This window comes from Arachis hypogaea, chromosome 1 (genome assembly GCF_003086295.3).
Source record: "Arachis hypogaea cultivar Tifrunner chromosome 1, arahy.Tifrunner.gnm2.J5K5, whole genome shotgun sequence".
Lineage (NCBI taxonomy): Eukaryota > Viridiplantae > Streptophyta > Magnoliopsida > Fabales > Fabaceae > Arachis > Arachis hypogaea.
This window is the reverse complement of record NC_092036.1, coordinates 10,245,257-10,267,679: the sequence shown is the minus strand read 5'-3', so window position 1 is coordinate 10,267,679 and position 22,423 is coordinate 10,245,257. Positions and strand designations below refer to the sequence as shown.

Genomic DNA, 22,423 nt, shown 5'->3' with positions numbered 1-22,423 from the left:
ATAACAAAAAAGTTTTATCCCATTAGGTATGGTCGATTATATGGATCAAATAAGGGAATTGTATACTATTATGTATCATATTTATAGTGAGATTGTCAAAACGTATATCTCTTTTGATTATTTTATGTATGATTTTTTTAGGTCTTTTTTTATCACTTGTCATTTGTCTACCTTCTTAATAAGGTGTTTTGCTAATTTTCTTTTCACATGTCTAAACTATATAAGATAAAATTTTATTATTTTTTTCACATAAAATGTATACAATAGTTTAATATTGGTTTAGTTATTTTGTTAGTCTTTATAATTTTATCCAAGAGAAATACTAGAGGGTTATTAGAATTTGTTGTTTTTAACCATCAATTAACCATCAATTATCTAAAAGTGTGAGGTAAAGTACGTTGTTTGATTACTAAACTAAAGGAATTGAGTTGATAGCTAAAAGTAACAATTAAAAATAATAAATTCTGATGGTTCTCTAATATTTCTCTTTATCAATATTTAATTAAATTTTTATAGTTTAAAACTGTAATTGAGTTTAGACAATTTTAATTAAGTTTTTTCAAACTAACTTTTTGTTAAAAATTTAAAATATTTTTAAAGTATTTGTTTTTGTGTTTGATGTATGATAAATTATAGAATATTTTGTAACTATTGTGTGATATTTTTTCTTTTTTTTAAAGATTAATTAGTAAAAATTTAATTATAATTTTTTGTTTAGTATACTGATGTATTTATAAATTTTTAATTATAAATATCTAATTCAAAATTTGATAAAATTATAAAAGATTAACAAAATAATTAAATTCATAATATTAATATGCATATATATTGTAATGTAATAAATTTGTCAGAGTGAGAAATGTAATTTAATAAATGTTTGACAAAAATGTCAAAATATGTATTAAAATAAAATAATATCGAATTATAACAAAATACTAGTTGAAAATTGAAATATACAAATCTTATAATTTTATTTAAAAGAAAATTATATGAAGTAAAACTCGTTTTTTAGTTTTTTTTTTTTTTTTTACTCATAGTATAATTTAATTTTATTCAATTTCTATAAAAGCTTTGCTTTCTCGGTTTAGTTTAGCACGCACCATTTTTTCGCGCCACAAAACGCTTAAAAAAAAATATGCCACCCTCTTCTTCCAACTACTACTGTTCTTTACTCAAAGTTTGCTGCGAAATCCGCAATATTAACCAACTCAAGAAGCTCCATTGCCTCATAATAAAGGCTTTCGTAGACCCAGAAACATTCTTATTGAATAACATCATCAGCTCTTATGCAAAACTCGGCAGAATCAGATATGCACGTACGGTGTTCGACAAAATGCCCCAACCGAATGTATACTCGTGGAACAGCATTCTTTCTGCGTATTCAAAACTGGGTCATGTTTCTGAGATGGAAAACTTGTTTGTTGCCATGCCAACCCGTGATGTGGTGTCTTGGAATTCCCTTATTTCGGGGTATGCTGGTTGTGGTTCCCTTGACCAATCAGTGAAGGCCTATAACTTGATGTTGAATGATGGGTTGTACCATCTGAATAGGATCACGCTCTCGACGATGCTTATTCTTGCATCTGATCAGGGGTGTGTCTATTTGGGACAGCAGATTCATGGGCATGTGGTGAAATTCGGTTTTGGGTGTTATGTTTTTGTTGGGAGTCCTTTGGTGAATATGTACTTGAGGATGGGAATGGTATCTTCTGCAAGGCAGGCTTTTGAAGAAGTGTCAGAGAAGAATGTGGTTTTGTATAATACTTTGTTGATGGGGCTTATGCGATGTGGTAGGATTGAAGATTCGAGGCGTTTGTTTTATGATATGCGAGAGAGGGATTCGATTTCTTGGACAACAATGATCACAGGGTCTGCTCAGAATGGGTTGCACGAAGAAGCTATTGATTTTTTCAGAGAGATGAGATTGGAAAATCTAGAGATCGATCAGTACACATTTGGAAGTGTGTTAACTGCATGTGGTGGTCTTATGGCTTTGCAAGAAGGCAAGCAGGTTCATGCTTACATAATTAGGACTGATTATAAGGATAATATATTTGTCGGCAGTGCTCTTGTTGACATGTATTGCAAATGCAAGAGTATAAAATCAGCAGAAACGGTTTTCAAGAGGATGTCCTGCAAGAATGTTATCTCTTGGACCGCAATGTTGGTGGGATATGGACAGAATGGTTATAGTGAAGAAGCTGTTAAAGTCTTTTGCGATATGCAAAACTTTGGGATCGAGCCAGATGATTTTACCCTTGGGAGTGTAATTAGCTCATGCGCAAACCTTGCAAGCTTAGAAGAGGGTGCCCAATTTCATGGGAGGGCTCTGGTTTCTGGCCTGATTTCTTTTCTTACTGTTTCCAATGCACTAGTTACATTATATGGGAAGTGTGGGAGCCTTGAAGACTCCCATCGACTTTTTAATGAAATGACCTTCAGAGATGAAGTCTCTTGGACAGCACTTGTTTCTGGATATGCACAGTTTGGTAAAGCCGATGAAACAATCAGGTTATTCGAAACAATGTTAGCACATGGTTTGAAACCCGACAAGGTTACTTTCATCGGGGTTCTTGCAGCTTGCAGTAGGGCAGGACTAGTAGAGAACGGAAAACAGATATTTGAATCGATGATTAAGGAACATGGAATTACGCCAATTCAAGATCATTACACCTGCATGATTGACCTTTTTAGTCGAGCTGGTAGATTAGATGAAGCAAGGAATTTTATAAATAGGATGCCTTTCGGTCCTGATGGAATTGGTTGGTCAACCTTATTAAGTTCATGTAGATTCCATGGGAACATGGAAATTGGCAAGTGGGCTGCTGAGTCTCTCTTGGAATTAGAACCACATAATACTGCATGCTACATCTTACTTTCCAGCATCTATGCAGCCAAAGGGGAATGGGAAGAAGTTGCCAAATTAAGAAAAGGGATGAGAGATAAGGGACTGCGAAAGGAACCAGGATGTAGCTGGATCAAATATAAGAACCAAGTATACATTTTCTCTGCAGATGATCAGTCAAATCCATTTTTGGATCGGATATATTCTGAGCTTGAAAAGTTGCATGACAAAATGATACAAGAAGGATATGTGCCTGATATGAATTCTGTTCTGCATGATGTTGGGGATTCAGAGAAATTAAGAATGCTTAATCATCATAGTGAAAAGCTTGCTATTGCCTTTGGGTTGGTATTTATTCCTCCTGGTCTTCCCATACGAGTAGTTAAAAATTTGAGGGTTTGTGGGGATTGCCACAATGCCACTAAGTATATATCTAAGATCACCCAGAGGGAAATTCTAGTGAGAGATGCTGCCCGGTTCCACTTGTTTAAAGATGGAACGTGTTCTTGTGGAGACTTTTGGTGAAGTCCACTTGTGTAAAGAGATTTATCAGACTTTCAAAATGTGATGAACGAAACACGAGATCTGGCATAACTGAGACTTATGAGACCACTTTCTTCAAAAGTATGGGTGAATGCATTTGTTTTGGCTATCCTATAATTCTATAAAAACTTGAACTAGATGACAGATTGTGGTCCTCACTTGGCATATGACTCAACATTGTTGGTTGTCTTAATTTGAAGGGGGGAGAACGGAAGAGACTTGATATGACCATGATTTGAATTTACAGCACAAGGAAGGATACCTATGTAGTCTACGCACATTCTTATTACCGTACAATATCATTAAAAGATGCTGATCAAGTCAGAAGCCAGGGTACAATCTCACAATCTGGGCATGGAATGGCATGTTGGCAGAGCGGCTTTTTAGTGGCAAGGCTACGTTATCAACGAGGCCACTTGGATAGATACTGCTGAATGCTGATCTTAGAGGTCAATTTCTCGTTTCAATCTTATAGATATTGTTATTGCCGAGGCAGCTGACAGTGTTAATGATTGCACTGGCCTGTTCAAGGAAGGCCCGGGTTTAAGCCAGAAAACACTCACTTCTCCAAAATGCACATCTGATTTTTTCCCCCCATTTGAAGAGCTTATGATACCATGATCATAGGGCAATATATGAGTTCTTTATTATTATTATTTTTTTTACTAATTTATCAGTTTTCTAACTTAGTGGAAGAAAGTTTTATTATTATAGACTAACTAATGTTACTTTACTTAATTTCTTTGTTTGTGAGCATACCAAATAAATAAATAAATTGCATTATCTGTAAGCGCAACATTTTTTTCTTGTTGCAGTTGATAAACACAAATCAGATAAGATGTTGTATTTTGGTTCTTTTCTTAGTCTTTTCTGTTTTCCTTCATTTAAATTGAGCAACTCTGTTCAAACAGTCTGAAATATATGTTAGATCTGGGATCAGAATGCTAAAGAAATGGGTATTAGTGCTGAATATGAAACTGCAAAGGGTGATACATGAGAGATCTCCTGATCTACTAGACTTCATTGACTAATTTCTCAGCTTCCTCTTTCTACATCTCTAACACTCTTTATAACCCTTTTCTAACACTACGAAGTTTCACAACTTCATCCTGGTTCCTAAGATGATATAACATCAATTTCTATAAGTACATACTTTTCAGCAGGCAGGAGATAGAAAGGTAAAAAGTAATGTATCTGATTTGCATAATTTATATTGGAAGTCAAAATAGAGTTGCTCAATTGAGGCTACTTGAGCTGCTTCAGACTTCTAGAGTGCAAAGAACATTATACTGGCTGTAGTCGAGATGGAATTATCGCAAGAAACTGAATTCTAGTGAAATAGTGAATGCATTTGTTTGATGGCTGGTTATACTCCCTCTAACCTTGCTGTTGGTTCTGCATCAGGTTCAGAAAATATAGTAAAATCCGAAAGAAAACTATTATTAGCGACCAACAATCATATTGAAAAGGAGGAAACAATGATTAGTTACCTGCATCTGAGTGCAGATCTCAATGACTTCAGCCAGGGGTGCCCAATCACCAAAGTTCCTCTCGATAAATTGGTAAGCGATTCCACCCTTTCCACTCCCTACTATGAATAATCCACCCTTTATTTCGCCTTCGCCTTTGAAGTTCTGGTGAATTCCCATATTCTTGGCTCGCTTGTAATTGGAAATTGCTCGAGGATTCAACAGAAATCCCGTTAGGAACTTTTCCTTGAGCAGATTGCCCCCTCCAAGAGCTTTGAAGAAATCCCTTCCCCGATCGAAAAGTACAACACCTCCCCAGTATCTAGGCCAGAAATCTTTTACCTGCACCACAGCAATAATAGGTGAGTTTAAGTTGATTGATAGAAGAAATGGTGATAGTTGAAGTCTGTTAATACCTCTGCCTCTATGTGCTCATGAAGAACAGCAAATAGTTGAACCCCAAGTGCATCAAATATTGGCTTCTGGGAGAAAAGTTTGTGTGCTTCTGCTCTACACATGATGCACCTGTTTCCCATGTTTAAGGAACACCATGAAGCTAATTTCAATTTTACATGATGTATAGAAATGCACAATTTATAAGTAAGCGTAGGTTGTTAGATATGAAACTATATAGATTTCACTTAACAACTTAAGTTTTATAAGACAACAGAACATGAGAGGTTTTGCTGTATATAATAATCATTGATTTCCCCTAATAGATTTTATTTTTGAAAGAGATGGTTTATCACATTAGAATTTAGACCTAAACAACAGAAGCATATTTATAAGTATTGAGCGTAGGTTAGAAATCTTCACATGGCTTTAAATTATATTTTGTCCTACTTTAGACATGATAGATAATAGGGTTTACTGGCGTCTTTTGATCCATGTAGCCGACCCCACCTAGTAGGATAAAGCTTTGTTGTTGTTTTAATTTTGCTTTATTTGCATGTCTCATGTTTGTGTATCCTAACATCTACTTGTCTGAAGTCCTTCATGTGAATGTATTGTACAAGCATATGATTATGCAAATAGGTTGTTTGCAATGAATGGAAAACTGTGAGAATTTACCCTGGTCGTCGTAGACACAGGAAAACAGCCGGTTTATGTCTCCATAGTTCTGAAGCCTTCATTGGAGGAGTCTTGGTTTTCACTAATGGTTCCATGCCAATCTTATACTCCGGTGTTAGCTTTTGAACTGATATATTTTCAATAGCAGAATATGGAGCAACTTGGTCAACGACTGGAGGAGGTTGCACGCAGCCACATGCTCTAGGATCAGCTGGCTCACTAGCCACAATCCCTTTGAAGACATATCCTTCTTTAATCTTAGGTTCAGCCAGTGAGTATTCATTTGATCTCATCATGCTATTGGAGCCATTAGATAAAAGGCGCTTTGGGATCCTATCTTCTTTGTAGCTCATGCTGGTTCTTCTAGCAGAGAGTGCTTGTAATCCGTGGGGGTCACTGAATCTGGTTCTGTTTATGAAGCGGGCGATATGACCCCTCTTCATGTCAAACTGAGCAGAAAGATCTATAGTGCTTAAATTGAGAAGCTCCGGCAAACTTCTCCCGCAGGCCTCTATCTTATCTGCATATTGCATCAGTCCGCGATCATGCAGGTATGTCCTGATTCCAAGTGCCTCCTACAACATAAGAAAATGAAAAGTTGTTTGTTTAAATTAAATTTACTGAAGTTCAAATAGTGGTAGCAGAGTTTAATGCAGGTTTCAGAGGAGTTTAATGGCTAATACCTTTTGTTTTTGTGTCATGTTCATTGAATCCATATCCTCTGAATTCATAACCTTAAGGGTTGGCACATCTTCCCAACCTTCTTCCAACAAATTAGGAAGCAGTTCCTTCAAAACTCCATTTCCTATGAATTCCTCTACTGAAAATGAAGCCATTCTCTATTCACTCTGATCTGAATGAGTGTCTTCTTTGTTGTGTGAATGTGCTTCGAAGTTAAATGCACACTAACCTTGCTTGGTCCACAACATCATGTATACACATCATGAATGATGTTTAAGGTGTACCAAGCTATCTCATCCTTTCTATATAAGGCCAATTTACAAATTAATAATTATAGCAAATATTCGTCGAGACGGCAAATCAACTGCTTTCTATTTTTAGATGTCTGTTATTTACTACAGTATATAGATCAACTGCTATAGGAATTAAACTAACCTAGTTTGAGGAACTATGTTGTGCCTCTTCAATCACTCAACTTTCTTTGTGTTGTTCTTTACACAAGGAAAACAAGTCTCTAACCATATATGGAACAAGTAATTACGTAATTTCACATCAGTTAAAATAACTCCTTTTTATATTGATTCCGTAAATGATCATCCAAAAGAACAGATGTGATTGGACGATTTTACACTGTCACTGTATCAAAATTAAATACTTCCTTTAAGAATTTAATTTAGGAAAAGTGAATGAGATTTAAGTTTTTGTTTAACAGGCCAAGTTGTGAGTTGCTTGATTCCTTTGCCGGCCAAAAGATTCTCTTTCTTTTGCCGGCCAAAATCTGTATTTTAAGTATATAACGACAAAAAAAAGAGGCATGTTTCCAAAACCTAGGATAGTTGAGATTTAATTAGATTGTTTAAGGATCTAGTCAAGAGTTCGAATTCTAGTAGTGTATATGAAAGATGTTTTGGCAATTTGGCCAGCATCAATGTTCTTTTGGAAATTCTTTGGTGTAAAAGAATTTAGCTATAGCCCCTGTCCATAGTAAATACTGTAAGTGTAACACAAAAAAAAGAAATGTTACTTATCCTTTAAATTTTTAGTATTTATTCACTCTTTTGATTTAAATAATATTATTTAATTATTTTAAATATCTACTTTTATAAGAAGTTACTTATCTTTTATAGAAAGTTACTTGTTTTTTAGTCTCTCTTTTAAAAATTGAATGACGGACAATTTTTAAAAGATACATAATTGCACGGCACAAAAATATAATGCCATTTTTAAAGAAAAAGTTCCACACAAATTAATTATTATATTGTAGCAAGAAGGGTGATTATCACACATATTGGAAGAAGGGGTGAATAACAATAATATGATATTAGGTGGGTAAAATCAAATGGTTCGATTTCTACCATTTAAAAAAATTTGTACCATTTTAAAATTGTACTGTCGGATTTTTATATTCTAACAATTGAAAAAATTATTATGTGGTGAAATTGCATGTCCGTTTTCTAATTTTGAAAGAAACAAAAAAAAATTAAAATAACTGAAATCATACTGTCTATTTTTTATATTCTAAATTTTAAAAAATAATTACAAAATGTATTTTTCAATTTAGCAAAACATTTTTTATATTTGTATAAAACACAAAAAATAATAATTCTTTGGTAATTCACAAATTACAGTTAGTCTCCAATATATAGAATATTATTTTGATTATGATTTCTTTCTAGAATATTCAAGTCTTACATGTCACATGCTTATACATAAAAAAAGTGGAATACACTGTTTTTGATCATTCACAATAATTAATTCCTTTCACTAAATATTAAATAATAAAAACTTTAAAATTATTTGAAAGAGACTTAAAAAATAATGTCTCTTAAAAATAATAATATAAAAAAATGGCTGAATAGGCAGCTACCATTCAAGTATTCAACAACCCTTTCATAAAACCGTATAGGATAAGAATGCAAGCATGGCAAACTGCAAAGTTTAGCTTCAAGAAAGAAAAAGGAAACAGATTGAGATTAATCATTACAATATACCATTTAAAGAAAAAGAAAAAAAAGTTTAATATCTGTATTTAATTTTTCTATTGTTATAAGATTTATGAAAATTTAAAATTTTCCAGGAAATTTTTTATTTTCTTCATTTAACTATCTCTCTCTTTTAAAGAAACAAAATAAGAATATAGAACAAGAACAAGTTGGATTATAATTCCATTAATCAGTTTAGCTTTTCTCCCAAAACAAAACTTGTCCCTTTCAACTTTTATCAGAAAATGCAAAGTTTTGTTTGTTCATATCCGTTTCAACAACAAAACATATTTTGTTCCTTTTTTGTTACCATTCTGCTATTTTAAAACAAAAATAAATCCTTATTTTTTAATATATTTTTATTTTAAAGACAAAATAAAAAATCGATAATACTACGTATACATAATAAAAAAATTAGCCACTAATTAGTTACTATGTATAAAAATACATATTTAATATCTCATAGAAAATTTTATTATATTATTATAAATAAATTTAATTATTTATCTATTGCAATTAATTATTTTATTATAATAAATTTAATTAGTCTAATTATTTAATTTAAAAATAGGTAACTCAATTTATATCTGATTTTGGAGGTTATTTTAATATTGATTGAACATATTTTAAAATTTCTGATAGATATTTGAACACGAGACACACGATTGTTTGTTCTAAAACCATAAAAACCATAACATGTGAGGCTATTGCATAAATATAGTAGTGACAACTCAGAGAGAGAGAGAGAGAGAGAGAGAGAGAGAGAGAGAGAGAGAGAGAGAGAGAGAGAGAGAAAGAGAGAAGCTTCTTCAATCATTCATTGATTATTCATTCATCAATAACCATGACACTGCAAAACAACACCCCAACAAGAACAAAGAAGCAACTCATCATTGATGATGATGATGCTAATGAACATTCTCCATTGCTACCAACAAAGAGAGATCATGATTATGATGATGGTAATGGTGATGGTGCATCCTTTGTTGGGTCAGTGTTCAATTTATCAACAACAATCATTGGTGCTGGAATCATGGCCTTACCAGCAGCAATCAAAGTGCTTGGTCTTCTCCCTGGCATTTCATCAATCATCTTCCTTGCATTCCTCACTGACACCTCTCTTGACATACTCCTAAGGTTCAGCAGAGTTGCAAAAGCTTCATCCTATGCTCATGTCATGGGTTCTGCTTTTGGAAGACTTGGAACAATGGTGCTTCAGATATCTGTTTTCATCAATAATCTTGGGATACTTGTTGTCTATATGATTATAATTGGTATACATTTCAAACTTTGTATTTGTTCTGTTTCGAAATAAATATCGATTCAACTAAATTAATATATCAAAAATGCTATGTGAACGTTAAAAATCAGTTATTATATATCTGTGTATAAATATATGTAGTGTTTAACTCATTTCAATGTGTATTTTGTGTTGCAATTGACCAAGACTTGGTTTCTATTTTGTGTGTTGAATATTGAATATTGTCTTTCTCTAGTTGAAGTGGATGAATTTAGAGTGCCTAGTTTATTTATGATATCCAGAAAAGTAATTCTATAGCTTGATTTATATGTGAATATATAATCTATAGTTGAAGTGACTGGAAATTGATGTTGCTTAGAAATTGCTCTGTTTAGGGTTTTCTAGAAAAGCTGAAGACAACCTTTTTGAAGTTTTGATTGTTTTATAAAATTCATACAAATATGTGAATGTTGGCAAGATAAGTATGAAACAAACTTACCCTTATTTTTTATTCAATAATTGTTTAGTTTGTTTTTGCTTTGTGATGGATTTCTAGGTGATGTGCTTTCTGGAACATCGTCGAGTGGAATTCACCATTTTGGTGTGCTAGAAGGATGGTTTGGTGAATGCTGGTGGACTGGCCGTTATTTCATTCTTCTTGTTACAACCCTTTTCATATTTGCTCCATTGGCATTTGTTAAGAGAATAGGTAGCAACAACAATACTATCAAGTTTTTTAGCAATGTTACATAATTTTGGAGCATTTGGCAAAGTTGAGTAATCTTCTTGTATTGGTATGCAGATTCATTGAGGTATTCTTCTGCTTTAGCGGTGGCTCTGGCGATCGTGTTTCTAGTCATAACTGCAGGAATCACACTGTTTAAATTGTTTAATGGCAGTATTGCTAGTCCGCGGTTACTTCCAAACGTTACTGATAGTGCATCTCTATGGAATCTCTTCACAGCAGTTCCAGTTCTTGTGACAGCATTTGTGTGCCATTACAATGGTAAGTCGTACTTTTTTTCGCTATTGCAAATGTAGCAGTGAACAATGTTTTCTGTCTGATACATGTCCTAGTAGGAATTATTTCATGAGCGGAAGAAAAGCAGGGTGGATTTCATGGGTTTCAATGCATAATAAAATGAATTATGACTTACAAATCATGTTCTTTTCTTCTGTTGTTGAGAATATGGTTATTGTATATTAATACTTCCTAGGATTTCTAATATGACATAGTTCTTTATGTATGCTTTTTTAGTTTACTTGCATAATTGATGTAACTAACAATAATATTAAGCAAGTTTAGGTGTTAGAAGAATTTTTTCACCAAAGTTTCTGTATTCTGCAGTTCATACAATAGACAAGGAGCTAGGAGACTCCTCGTTGATACAACCGGTTGTGCGCGCATCACTCTCTCTGAGTTCGAGCATCTATATTCTTACAGCCTTATTCGGATTCCTCCTATTTGGTGAATCAACTCTGGATGATGTGCTAGCCAACTTTGATACTGATCTTGGCATCCCTTACAGCAGTCTCCTTAACGACGTTGTTCGCATTAGCTATGCTCTCCACCTCATGCTTGTTTTCCCGGTGATCTTCTTCTCGTTGCGCTTCAATTTTGACGATCTCATCTTTCCTTCAGCTAGGCCACTGAATTCAGATCAGTGTAGATTTGTCTCGATCACCAGCGGACTTGTTGCTTTAGTGTACATAGCTGCAAACTTTATACCAAGCATATGGGATGCTTTTCAATTCACTGGAGCCACTGCCACTGTTTGCCTTGGGTTTATTTTCCCAGCTGCGATCGCTCTAAGGTGCGATTTCTTAGTCACAGTTCATTACTTTTTGGTAATTTCATCATGCTGATTTTTGTTGAACCCTTTGTAGTGAATCTTTATGTGAATCTTTTTGTTGAACCCTTTCATCATCCTACTACAACCCTTTGTAGTAGGATGCTAGTGTTGTATATTATGAACTCGATTTCACAGGCGTGAAATGCGAGTGTGTCAAGTTTTTGCTTTCTGTAGAAGTAAGACTAATCCACGGCAGAAGCTAGAGTAAATGAAAGCTTCCCCGGAATTTTTTTCCCCCATGTTAAACAAAGCTATTGGGATTGAAATTGCTATGAACTTTCAAAAAGCTATGTCATAGATGCATTTTCGAAGCTGACATATAATTCTGGTTTTGCAGGGATTCCCATGGCATTGCATCAAAGAAGGACAAGATTTTATCTGTTATAATGATCGCTCTTGCCATATTCTCAAACATCATAGCGATATACAGTAACGCCAATTCCATGTTCAGGAAGGAAGTTGATGATCTTCATTGACTGATTAAAGTGCCTATAAGTAACCATTGATAGATAAAAGTTCCATACTCTCATTCCAAGCAATTTAAGCAAAACAAACACTTTAATGAAACCAGAGAATGAACTTGTTTTTGGATTGAGTTTGAAAAAGTGAAGTGCAAGACTCACTGCAAAGAGTTTTGGAAGAGGAACTGAAAGTAAAAGTGAAAAACTATGTGAACATTTAAACATATTTTACATGTAATGTTCATAATTTTCAGAGAACTTAAGTGGTGCCTAGCAGATTTAGTTTTGGGGAGAATGGTAATAATCAACTACCAATTTAGTTTGGTACTTGATTCTACATTCTTTCTAATGTTAATTGCCCCTTGAATAAATGAATACTTTTAGTGTCAATATTACTGATTACAATTAAAAGTGTAATCACTATAATGATTAATGGATAATGATAAGAGAGTATCAAATGAGAGAGAGAGAAGAAGAGCTAAAAAAGCATCATTATATGATTATACATCAAATTAAAATAGTTTTATTATTCTGTTAATTTTTATAATTTTACCAAATTTTTAATTAGGTTTTTATATTTTTTTTTTCTTTTCAATTTGATTCCTAAACTGTTTTTAATTTTGTAATTAGGTATTTTTTATATTAAAAATATTAAAATTAATAAAATATTTTCCCTATAAACAAACAAGATAATTAATTTTCCATAGAGGATTGGTTATTATAATTTAATAAGTTAGGCTTTTATTCCTGAAAACAAAAATTAAATGAGAAAGTTTAAAGAAACAGAGAGAATACAAGTATGTAAATTCAGGTAATAATGTTTTTTATTGATATAAATTTGCCTTTACATTTCTATCAAGTTATAAAAACTGATTGTTCTTACTCCACTTATTGTGTTGAGCTCTCTTGTTCAAAAAAAAAAAAAACAACTGGTACATATGCTTTCTCATCTTTTCTCCTCTCCCCATCATCCACAAAAAGAATAACAATTAAACTAAAAATACAAACCTATATAAGAAGCAAAAACAAAGAAAAGAAATTGGTTCTTCTGAAGCATGCCATCTGATGAAAATCTCCTTGGTACTTAGAATGATCACACTATTCAGCAGTGTTATCAACTATGAACCAAAAAACAGATTGGCTGCTGTATATTGCTGAATCTTCTTTTACAACTGATTCAAGCAGGGTTCTAAACCTGTAAATCAATATTCAGTGATGGCGCCGGACCGAGATGGATTCCCCGGTTGGATCATGTGATTCCTTGTTATATAAACAGAGTGGATTTGGCATTGGACATCTCTTCATGGATGAAAGCATATCTGTTCAGCATTGTGTTGGGAAGTTCTTGGTTCCTATTGGACAGTGAATTTGCCATATCCCAAAGTTTGCTTTGCATTTTTTGTGTCCTCTTTCATGTCTTGTTCTTGAGCTTTTCGAAATCTCATGCAAGACTAGTAGGAACTAGGTATAATACCAAATTCATCATACTTGGATGAAGCCAAGGGGAATTATAATTAGATAGGCAACTCGCGTTTAGGTTCGAGTCTAATTGAAAAAATAAGGAGACTCCAGAACCTCTCGAAGATCGAAGTCTCCTCGCTCCGGTAAGGGAGGAAACTTCAAGGTTGGGAAATTCTTCTCAAAACTCTCAAGCAACTGTTAATAAAAAAAGTTTTAGAAAAAGGTAAATAATTCTGTATAAAGAAGCTTGTAATCTAAACTAGAGATACTTTACATTTTCTAATACTGGAGCCTCATAGAGTTCGACGAACTTCTCCCTAAGTATCCTGTTCATATCATCAACATCACATGCATGCGTCCAATACGAATCATGCACCCCTGAAATTAAGAAATTCCGGATTAAAAAGAATACTCTAATGTACATATAGATATATACAAGTATGAATGTGCTATATATTTTACTATATGAATTACATAATTAGTAAGTACCTGCAAAGTTCAACCCTGCTTTTTTACAAGCAACTGCAGTCATCATCATGTGAGAACCATCAAGAGAGTGAACGAAATTCGGTGGAAAAGCTGTTCTCTGCCTTTTACCCATGACCTGTAAAATAAATGCGATAATTTAAATATTTATCTCATTGAAGAGACCAGATAGTGAAATTCAGTTAAAAAAAACATGAATTAGTCTAAATTATACAATGTCAAGATGAACCATGATCTTAATCATCCAAAATAAGGAGTCTGATTCACAAATACAGGATTTCACGACACTCAGTGACTCGAATAGAACTATAATTAGTTTTTAAAGTAACTACACAATTCTGTAGCATGGGGTCTGTTTTGACAGTTATGATCAAGTTAATAGTTACCTTGTCAGTCTCACGTTGTAATGTCAATATCTGAAGGGAAGTCTTGATCTGCATTGAATTCAATTGTGCATGTTAATGATTTAATTTCATTGATTTTCAGATACTATACACAATGAAAGATAAGGCTGACAATTGAGAATATTACAAGATGTCTTCCTAATTGTCGGTACGGTTGTACTACAGGAAGCCCGAGGGGAGTAGTCCACCGAACCGCTTGGTTTGTGGTAGCTATCACCTAATTCCATGTTCAAATATATGAAGTTTAGAAGCATTAGCTATATATATTTTAAAAGCATAAAAAATCGAACCACTCACTCACTCTTTTAAGTGATGCCATTCAAAGCAAAATTAGTCATACCTTAGCACAATCACCTAGCCAGCCCATGATACTTCTTGCAGCCTCAAACATCTCCTCTAAGGCAGTGAGAGTTGTCTATGAAAAGAGAATCATCAGTAGATAACAATGCTCGGCTTCGGAAATGTGTATATACATCACCAAAGAATGAAATTCTCTCTTACTTTTGCGGCATAGCAAGCAGCAGCAAACAGCTCCGAATCCTCCTCAATGGCACAACGCTCCTTTAGCCTACGTTTGATCTGGTCTCGGGCCCCAATATAAGTTACTCCATAGACTGAAGTCATCACTGTCTGTTTAACCAATTTCCGGTCCACCTAATGGTGTCAATAATGATAAAGTGTTTAGTTAATGTAACAGTGGATGACATAGAGGTGTCATTTCACATTCCGAAGGAGGAAAACAAAAACCACCATTCATAGCAAAATCTTTAGTCTAACATGCATGTCTTTCATTTTAGAATATTAAAACAAACATTTTTTAATAAATAAAATTATCTTTTAAAAATTGAAAATGAACCGAGACCTGGCTGATCAGACGCTTAGCATGCAATGCATTGGGATTAGTTTTAGGATCTTTCTCTGCATCCCTCTTCATTATTTCTAGAACTCTGCACCATAATACCAAATATGAAAACATCAAACAGGTAGATTATTGAAAACGAGAAATAAATGATAATAGAATTCAAGAAGGGAATAGGGGTTACTACAAATGCAAGGGCAAATGCAACCAACTCCTTGAGTTGATAGAGTGGCATCAAGAAAAAAAAAGTTGATAATTGCTTCGTCGATTAGAATAATTTATTCCGCAGTCTATAATGTATAATTCACAGTGCTGATTACCTGGCAGCAATGCCCGAATACACATCTGCAGGCTGGTCTCCACAAACAAGATTAACCGCAGCAGCTCCCAACTTCAAAAAGAAAAAGGAATGCAGAAAATCTAAGATGATCCACAATTAAAAAGAAGAAAAAGAGAAGGATAAAACTGCAAAAATTTCAATCGACCATACAACAGAAAGGGTTTTATTTCAAAGGCAAATTAAAAAAGAATGTATCAAATATTGTTAGGTATAATGCTGGGGCAGCTGCTTGTTGACAAATATAAAATGCGGTGGTTAACATTTTGACGAAATTAGAGCATCAAATCTTAAGTTTTAACAATCCCATCTTTCCATGATACACAAAAGTTAAGCAGTACCAAGACCATATTATTCAGTACAATGGAAACAATGTAACATCTACAAAATGTTCAGTTATGTATTACCTTGTCCCTGCCAAGTGCTGCATAGTGTTGTAAGCCATTGCAAGAACCATCCTACAAAATGTGGGGAAATATAAAAAGAAATTTTAATGCTAAGAATCATAACTATGATTATCTGCCCTCTCAATTCTCAACTTCATAACTTGCATGCTTATGGCAAATGAATAGAAAATAACAGAACAATATTGTAGTACACCGTTTAAACTGAACTTTCCTACAATTAGAAGGCCAAATCACACAATTACATATGTTCCCAAATAAAAATTATGAAATCTCGGCAGAAGATACCTGGTGCACAGGCATATGAGAAATTGTAGCCTCAGGATTGGGGCTTCTCAATGCTTGAGAGAGATTGATACATGCTGCCAAACACTGAAAAGGATCCTCTGCTTGCAACCACCAACGATTTCCTTCTAGTGGTCTGTCTGCAGAATCAAATATATCATTCACGTGGTTCTCGGTAAATGCTATTCGACCCTCATAAGATAACTTGTCCACACCACCAGCATACAAATTTGCCAGATGTATTTTCAACCAGTGCAATCCCGACTTTCCCAGAGGTCGCCCCTCTGCAAACTCGAGTACACCTCGACATAGATCAGAACCAAGATGGTTCAAATGTGGGTGCATGGGATATGCACGCCCACGGAAATCAAGATTGTGAGGATAATAGAAGCCATCTTCATCCTTCATCTTTCGTGCAACCTACAGCCAAAATTAGCCAATGTGTTGGTGCTGACATGTTCTCTCTCATGGAAATAATTTCATATTACTAGTCTATTTGAAGAATATTAGGAGACTTCTTACGGCAAGTTTAAGCTCAATGTCACATCGTTGTGAATGTCTCTCATTATTCTCCTTCTTGGCAGCTTTGACCTTCCACTTCCATTTTCGGATTTCTGATTCATCCTCTGTATCTGGTTCTTCTGGAAGGGGAACCTTTAAGATTAAGATGAAATAGTGTCAAAACATATTGACTCATCCACCCAAGTCAGTTTAATTTCTACTCTCTTTTAAGCAGCTTTAGTTTCTTTCTGCAAGGGTAAAAGGAGTATCAAAATTGCCATATCTAATTATTTGGTGACATGGAAATATTTTATTTGTATATATACAAATCTTTGCTGTGAAGCAATTATAAATCATGATCATTTTCATGAAGTTGAATGGGCTAAGGTTTGAAGGTATATGGGGGTAAGACAAATAACATAGCAACAAAGTTTGTCGGGTACTCACATCTTCCCGATCCACCAAGTCAGCAAGACATCCCCCGTTAGCCCATATTTGATCTATAACATTGAGCACCCTTTTGTTTATCCTCCATTTGGTGCTGCCAAGAGTATTAAGGGCCTGACCATAAATGATAATAGAATTAATTTCAACATCTATTGACTGTTGGGCATGTACAGATGCAAGCACGTGGGGGTTGGGGGGGGGGGGGATCCAACCTCAAAAACAGGCTCAAGTTGACACCTCGGAGCCCGTTTAACTGCTTCACGTTGCTGTTTTGCTCCATGTATTCTCATAACATATGATGGCAAAAACAAGTATGCTCCTTTGTCATACCTACAAAATATTGCAACATTTTCGCCAAAAATAAATAAATAAATAAATTAGCAATCAAAACAGTTCAACCTAATTGGCTGAACAAGTTCAAGCTTTGTGCCATTATGATCTGAATTAAAAAAAAAAAAAGGCTATGACATTGGAACAGCAAATATCTTTGAATTTCTGCTATCCCAAATAGAAAACAAAAAGGAACTTATGATTCAAATGTTGCTAGTTGCAAAAACTTTGAGCAACTTGGCTTTATGCAAATAAAATAAACTAGGCTAACAAAGGCCAAAGGTTCAATGAGCTTTGCAGAATATTACAAATAAAATTATTTAAGAAAAAGTATATGAAGTACCCTGTCCAGTTAATAGGCGGAACCAGCATTGGCATGTAGGGCATGACCATATGCCTAGCCTGTTGATGTAAATACAGTTTGAAGTTAGCATCACTTCATGAATTTCAATGTATGAAAGAAAATGTGATGTTGGACATACAGAGACACAAAATCTGTCTAAATAACCTACTCAGAAATGTGGATATGAGACCTTAAAATGTCACTTACAGTCTTCTCAAGGCCCTTGAGCACCAGTGGGTCACATTCAATAACACCATATCTCCTACTCCTAATCAAGCAAAAAGTATTCAGGTGAGAAACAAAAGAGAAGTAGAACATTAAAGACACTGATTGTGACAAAAAAGATTAAAGAGAGGAGCTACAAATCTCACTGAGAATCACTTGTCACAGTTCTAAGAGTATGCTTAAATGCAGGGTATATATCTGGTGGAGCATCTCCAATTTCATTAGCAGGCGGTTGAATGTAAGCTGATTCTATTAACAATTGCATCAAACGGGAACCAACCTGGAATTCAAAATAACTATGTCATAAAATAAAAATAAGATATCTTCCATGCGATGTTCGTCGGTACAACAAGAACATCACAAACCTTTACTTGACCTTCCTGTCCCCAAGGCTTTGAAGCATCTAGACCCCGAACAATTCCCAACACTTGCTGCTGCTTCTGTTTTTTCATCAACATGGAAACCTTTTTCCTGAGTCTCTTCTGGTCCTTAGCCATTTTCTCTTTCTCTTCCTTCAGTTTGCCCGTTTCTATGGATTCAGGAGCACATCCTCCATCAGGCTTGTCGGCATTTGCACTCTTCGTGTTTTTTGTCTTCTCCATAAATCTGTATATCTTTGCCTGATCCACATACAAGGTTACAGTTTCAGTTAATGAAAAGTTGAAAACTTGATTATTTTGAATTCATAGAAGAAACAATCTAATTTGAACCAAAAAACAGGAATTGACCACATTATTTCTGAACACAAAATCCAAGCGACATTAGCACTGTATTAACCATAGCCTTCATCTGACTGAGCATTGACGTTTGTGAGATTGTAACACAAGGGAAGTTTCACGACACATAACCAAACTAGATTACTGGAATTACCATACAAATTATAGCTCAAATATTAGATTGTTTCCCTTATCAGATCAATATTTCATACCTCGTGTTCAACGGCTTCACCTATTTGACAAGCAGCTTGGATCACTCTGGCACTGCCTACTCCATTACTGTTGGTCATCAACAACCCCATCAACTTGTGCATTGTGATCACAGCCATCATCTCTGCAGGCAACTCATTGAAATAAGGAGCATGGCTCAACCTATGCACATTGCGTTTGGAATACTCTTGGTCAGCAGCAATTGCATTCCTCAAAGGCTCAAACCAACCAAGGAATAACGATTTCATGTAAGGCAGATTGGGTGCAAGCTTCTGCTCACGCATGTCATCCAATAGCTCCTGATATCGAATATGACTTTAGTTAGTTAAGTTACTTAGGTTACACACCACACCTCTCCCTCTCTCTCTTACCCCTAGGAAATAGATCCAGTTACACCAAGGGCTATTTTATATACTTCATTGAATAAATTGTTAAAGACAGTAAATTTCAACAAACTAACTGTTGATACCGTAATATTATCCTGGCGATCAAAACATGCCGAATTTCAGAAAACAAAAAATTGCCATTAAAGAACACATTATGCTTTTCTAACTTGCTAACTTCCTTTATATATGCTTAGAGACACTAAATTTCATCAATCTAACTGTTGAATCCTGCAATACCCTCATGATCAAAATGAGAAGATTAAGTATCAAATCCTTTTAAAATTGGGATATAACTAGATATATATGCAATTGGGTACACTTGGTCTATTAAGCGGAGACTTTCAATCAAATTGGGCTGATTGAATTTAGTGCTACTACAAAGTATCTGACATATATACATATAAATTTGAAGTTTTCAATTTTCCACCATCTTCTATACCTGATACTCTTTAGCTGCCTCTTCCCATGCCTCAGTCTCTACCTTTATCTGCCTCTTCCGAAGCATCTTGAACTTGTAGTTAGCCATGCCTTCAACACTACCGTTCTTCGTTTCCACTTGGGCTTTTGCTTTTCCCTTCTCTTCTTCCTTCAACATATGCTCCAACAATTTCTGAACCTCATTGGAAGTGGGACAATCATCTTCCGTATCAGTAGTGGATTCAATAGCCTCAGCAGCGCTACCATAATATCTAGCTAACCTCAAGTACTTAGAAAAACCAAAGTGTTCCTCAGAAAACGAAAAACTGGATCCACCCAGTTCGTTTCTCGGTGCAAAGACTCCAACTTTATCGAAACCCAAAAACTGGAACCCTGGTAGTATCTGGGTCCTGCCGGGTTTAATTTTCTCGAGAAAATTCGAATGCCGAGAAAAACTTCGGGAATTGGAAGATGAAGGTAAGTAGAAGGATTCGGAGGGTAGCTTGAACTTGGTTGAGGAAGCTCGCTTCGCTAAGTAGGTCCACATTTTTGCGACGGTGGAAGCGTGAGATCGAGAGAGCTTAGTTGCAGGTTGATGGTGTTTGGGTCATGAGAAAGTGACGGGGGGATTTTCCCGAGAAAATAAGTTAGAATGTGGTGAGTGAGAGGCGCAAGAAGTAGCAGCCGCCTCTAAAGCCTTCAAGAGGAACTCTCTAAACCCTTCATAAAACCTATCTCATCTTTCTTCCACTGTTTCCTTGTAAAACCCTTTTTCAACACATAATTAATAGAGAAAAATATTAAATCGATACTTGACACTCAGAAAGATTTTAGAGCTGATAAAATAATATATTATTGATAAAATAGTTTTTGAAAAATTAATAAAAAAACGGATATGATTGTCCATAGAAAGCTTCAAATGACAAAAAACTCCCACAATGTCTAAGTTCCTCTAAAAAACTTAACTATCTTTATATATTTTAAATAAAATAATTTAAATATCTCGTATTTAAAAAAAAAAATTATATTTTTAATTAGTAAAAATTTATATGAATTGTAATTAGAAAGTGTAATATATTTATCTTTCTCCCTTATATATATATATATATTATGATATAGGAAGCATTTCAAGTGCGCCGGGAGTATCAGTGCACTAGTTATTTTAACCGTTGATCTGAATTATAAAAAATATATAATATATATTAATTCAAATCAACGGTTAAAACAACTGGTACACCGGTATTCTCCGATGCACTTAAAATGTTTTCTATGATATAATTGTATGCAAAATATTATTAGGGTACTATTACTGTAGTTCTGATGAATTAATTGTGTATTTAAAAAATATATATATATAACGTATTTGATTGTTACTATATTAAGATGATATTTGCTATAAAAATACATACATAGTAGAATTGTAATTATATAAAGGCTAAATTGAGAGGAATTGATAAGGATATATTATGAGTAAATTACTTTTATTTAGAAATAAATAAAATTAGTTTTGTATCTACTCATGATTGTCTTTATATGTCAACAATAACTATAAATTTTTCTGAATAAAATAAATTTATCAATATGCTAAATTTTCATAAATAAATTTATTAATATTATAAATTTTTATGAGTAAAAATAATAATTTATATCTTAATTATTTTAGTATTTTTCACCTATTGTGTTTTAGACTCAATTATTGAGTAGTAACTACTGCTAACTAGATATCATAGATATTATTTGTGCAATATTTTCTTTGAAAAAAAAAAGAAAAAGACCATTTAATCTGACCAAATAACTTATTTTTACTTGCATTAAAAGCATGTGTTACGCTAAAGCAAACATGAAATTTAGATACTTACTAAAATAATAAAGTGAGGAGTTAATTACAATTAAATTTATAATTCTCATGAAATATCTATTTTATTATCTTAATTTAAGAATAATTAACTCTTCGTTTTACTAACTTTTTTATTTTAAAAAATCTTGATTTATTCGGCGTGTTTTGTATTTACAGTGAATATTTAAATGCTGCTTACAAAAAAAACAAAAACAAAGAGATTTAAAACTCTGATCAAAATTACAACTATAAAACTTACACCTATATTTATTTTTGTGTAATTTTTTAGCCATAGAATGAGCAGCTGAGGTAATTATCAAGTTAATTTAGTGTGTCCCTTCCTCAAACTTTGTGTTAATGCTAGAACACTTTACATTCTAAACTTTCAAGATATGCAATTCTATATCTTAAAATTTTCAAAAAGTGCAAAAAAAAAAAAACACATTTTAAATAACTTTTTCCATTCAAAAATTTTAAGTTTGATAAATTAAAGACTGTTATTGATCAATAGTATTGAACTAGGATCTTACATTTAAGTCTTTGATGATAGGATGATCTGGATTAACCTCTAAAATTCTTCTACCCTTCATAAACTCTAAATTATAACTGTCTCCAAGTGCTTATGCTTTC

General features: G+C 33.9%; 4 protein-coding genes across 6 annotated transcripts; 2 read left to right on the top strand and 2 right to left on the bottom strand.

Annotated features, from left to right (window-relative positions):
• Nucleotides 1-1,086: 1,086 nt before the first annotated feature.
• Nucleotides 1,087-6,542, top strand: LOC112795881 (putative pentatricopeptide repeat-containing protein At1g68930). 2 transcript variants are annotated; one of them, XM_025838067.3, is made up of 2 exons: nt 1,087-3,837; nt 4,793-6,542. In XM_025838067.3, the coding sequence occupies exon 1, from the start codon at nt 1,136-1,138 to the stop codon at nt 3,368-3,370; it is 2,235 nt and encodes a 744-aa protein (XP_025693852.1). In that variant the 5' UTR covers nt 1,087-1,135; the 3' UTR covers nt 3,371-3,837; nt 4,793-6,542. The 2 variants fall into 2 exon arrangements, with proteins under 2 accessions (XP_025693852.1, XP_025693859.1); XM_025838074.3 differs by lacking the exon at nt 4,793-6,542 and having other exon boundaries at nt 1,087-3,469; nt 3,589-4,244.
• Nucleotides 4,331-6,907, bottom strand: LOC112795907 (uncharacterized). Of its 2 annotated transcripts, XM_025838117.3 has the most exons (5): nt 6,612-6,907; nt 5,929-6,503; nt 5,274-5,382; nt 4,879-5,199; nt 4,331-4,783 (listed from the first exon to the last, which is right to left on the bottom strand). In XM_025838117.3, the coding sequence occupies exons 1-5, from the start codon at nt 6,762-6,764 to the stop codon at nt 4,766-4,768; spliced, it is 1,176 nt and encodes a 391-aa protein (XP_025693902.1). In that variant the 5' UTR covers nt 6,765-6,907; the 3' UTR covers nt 4,331-4,765. The 2 variants fall into 2 exon arrangements, with proteins under 2 accessions (XP_025693902.1, XP_025693893.1); XM_025838108.3 differs by having other exon boundaries at nt 4,704-5,199.
• A 2,319-nt stretch (nt 6,908-9,226) lies between these two features.
• LOC112795896 (amino acid transporter AVT6A) lies at nt 9,227-12,535 on the top strand. Its single transcript, XM_025838086.3, has 5 exons — nt 9,227-9,865; nt 10,388-10,540; nt 10,634-10,837; nt 11,180-11,645; nt 12,022-12,535. The coding sequence occupies exons 1-5, from the start codon at nt 9,436-9,438 to the stop codon at nt 12,158-12,160; spliced, it is 1,392 nt and encodes a 463-aa protein (XP_025693871.1). The 5' UTR covers nt 9,227-9,435; the 3' UTR covers nt 12,161-12,535.
• Nucleotides 12,536-12,951: 416 nt separating this feature from the next.
• On the bottom strand, nt 12,952-20,777 carry LOC112795872 (DNA-directed RNA polymerase 1B, mitochondrial). The gene is made up of 20 exons (XM_025838054.3): nt 19,979-20,777; nt 19,156-19,452; nt 18,593-18,847; nt 18,374-18,507; nt 18,210-18,270; nt 18,003-18,061; nt 17,542-17,659; nt 17,330-17,443; nt 16,904-17,035; nt 16,385-16,801; nt 16,100-16,150; nt 15,676-15,746; nt 15,359-15,443; nt 14,998-15,150; nt 14,837-14,911; nt 14,624-14,713; nt 14,479-14,526; nt 14,096-14,210; nt 13,881-13,984; nt 12,952-13,801 (listed from the first exon to the last, which is right to left on the bottom strand). The coding sequence occupies exons 1-20, from the start codon at nt 20,501-20,503 to the stop codon at nt 13,691-13,693; spliced, it is 3,015 nt and encodes a 1,004-aa protein (XP_025693839.1). The 5' UTR covers nt 20,504-20,777; the 3' UTR covers nt 12,952-13,690.
• Between the last annotated feature and the right edge of the window lie 1,646 nt (nt 20,778-22,423).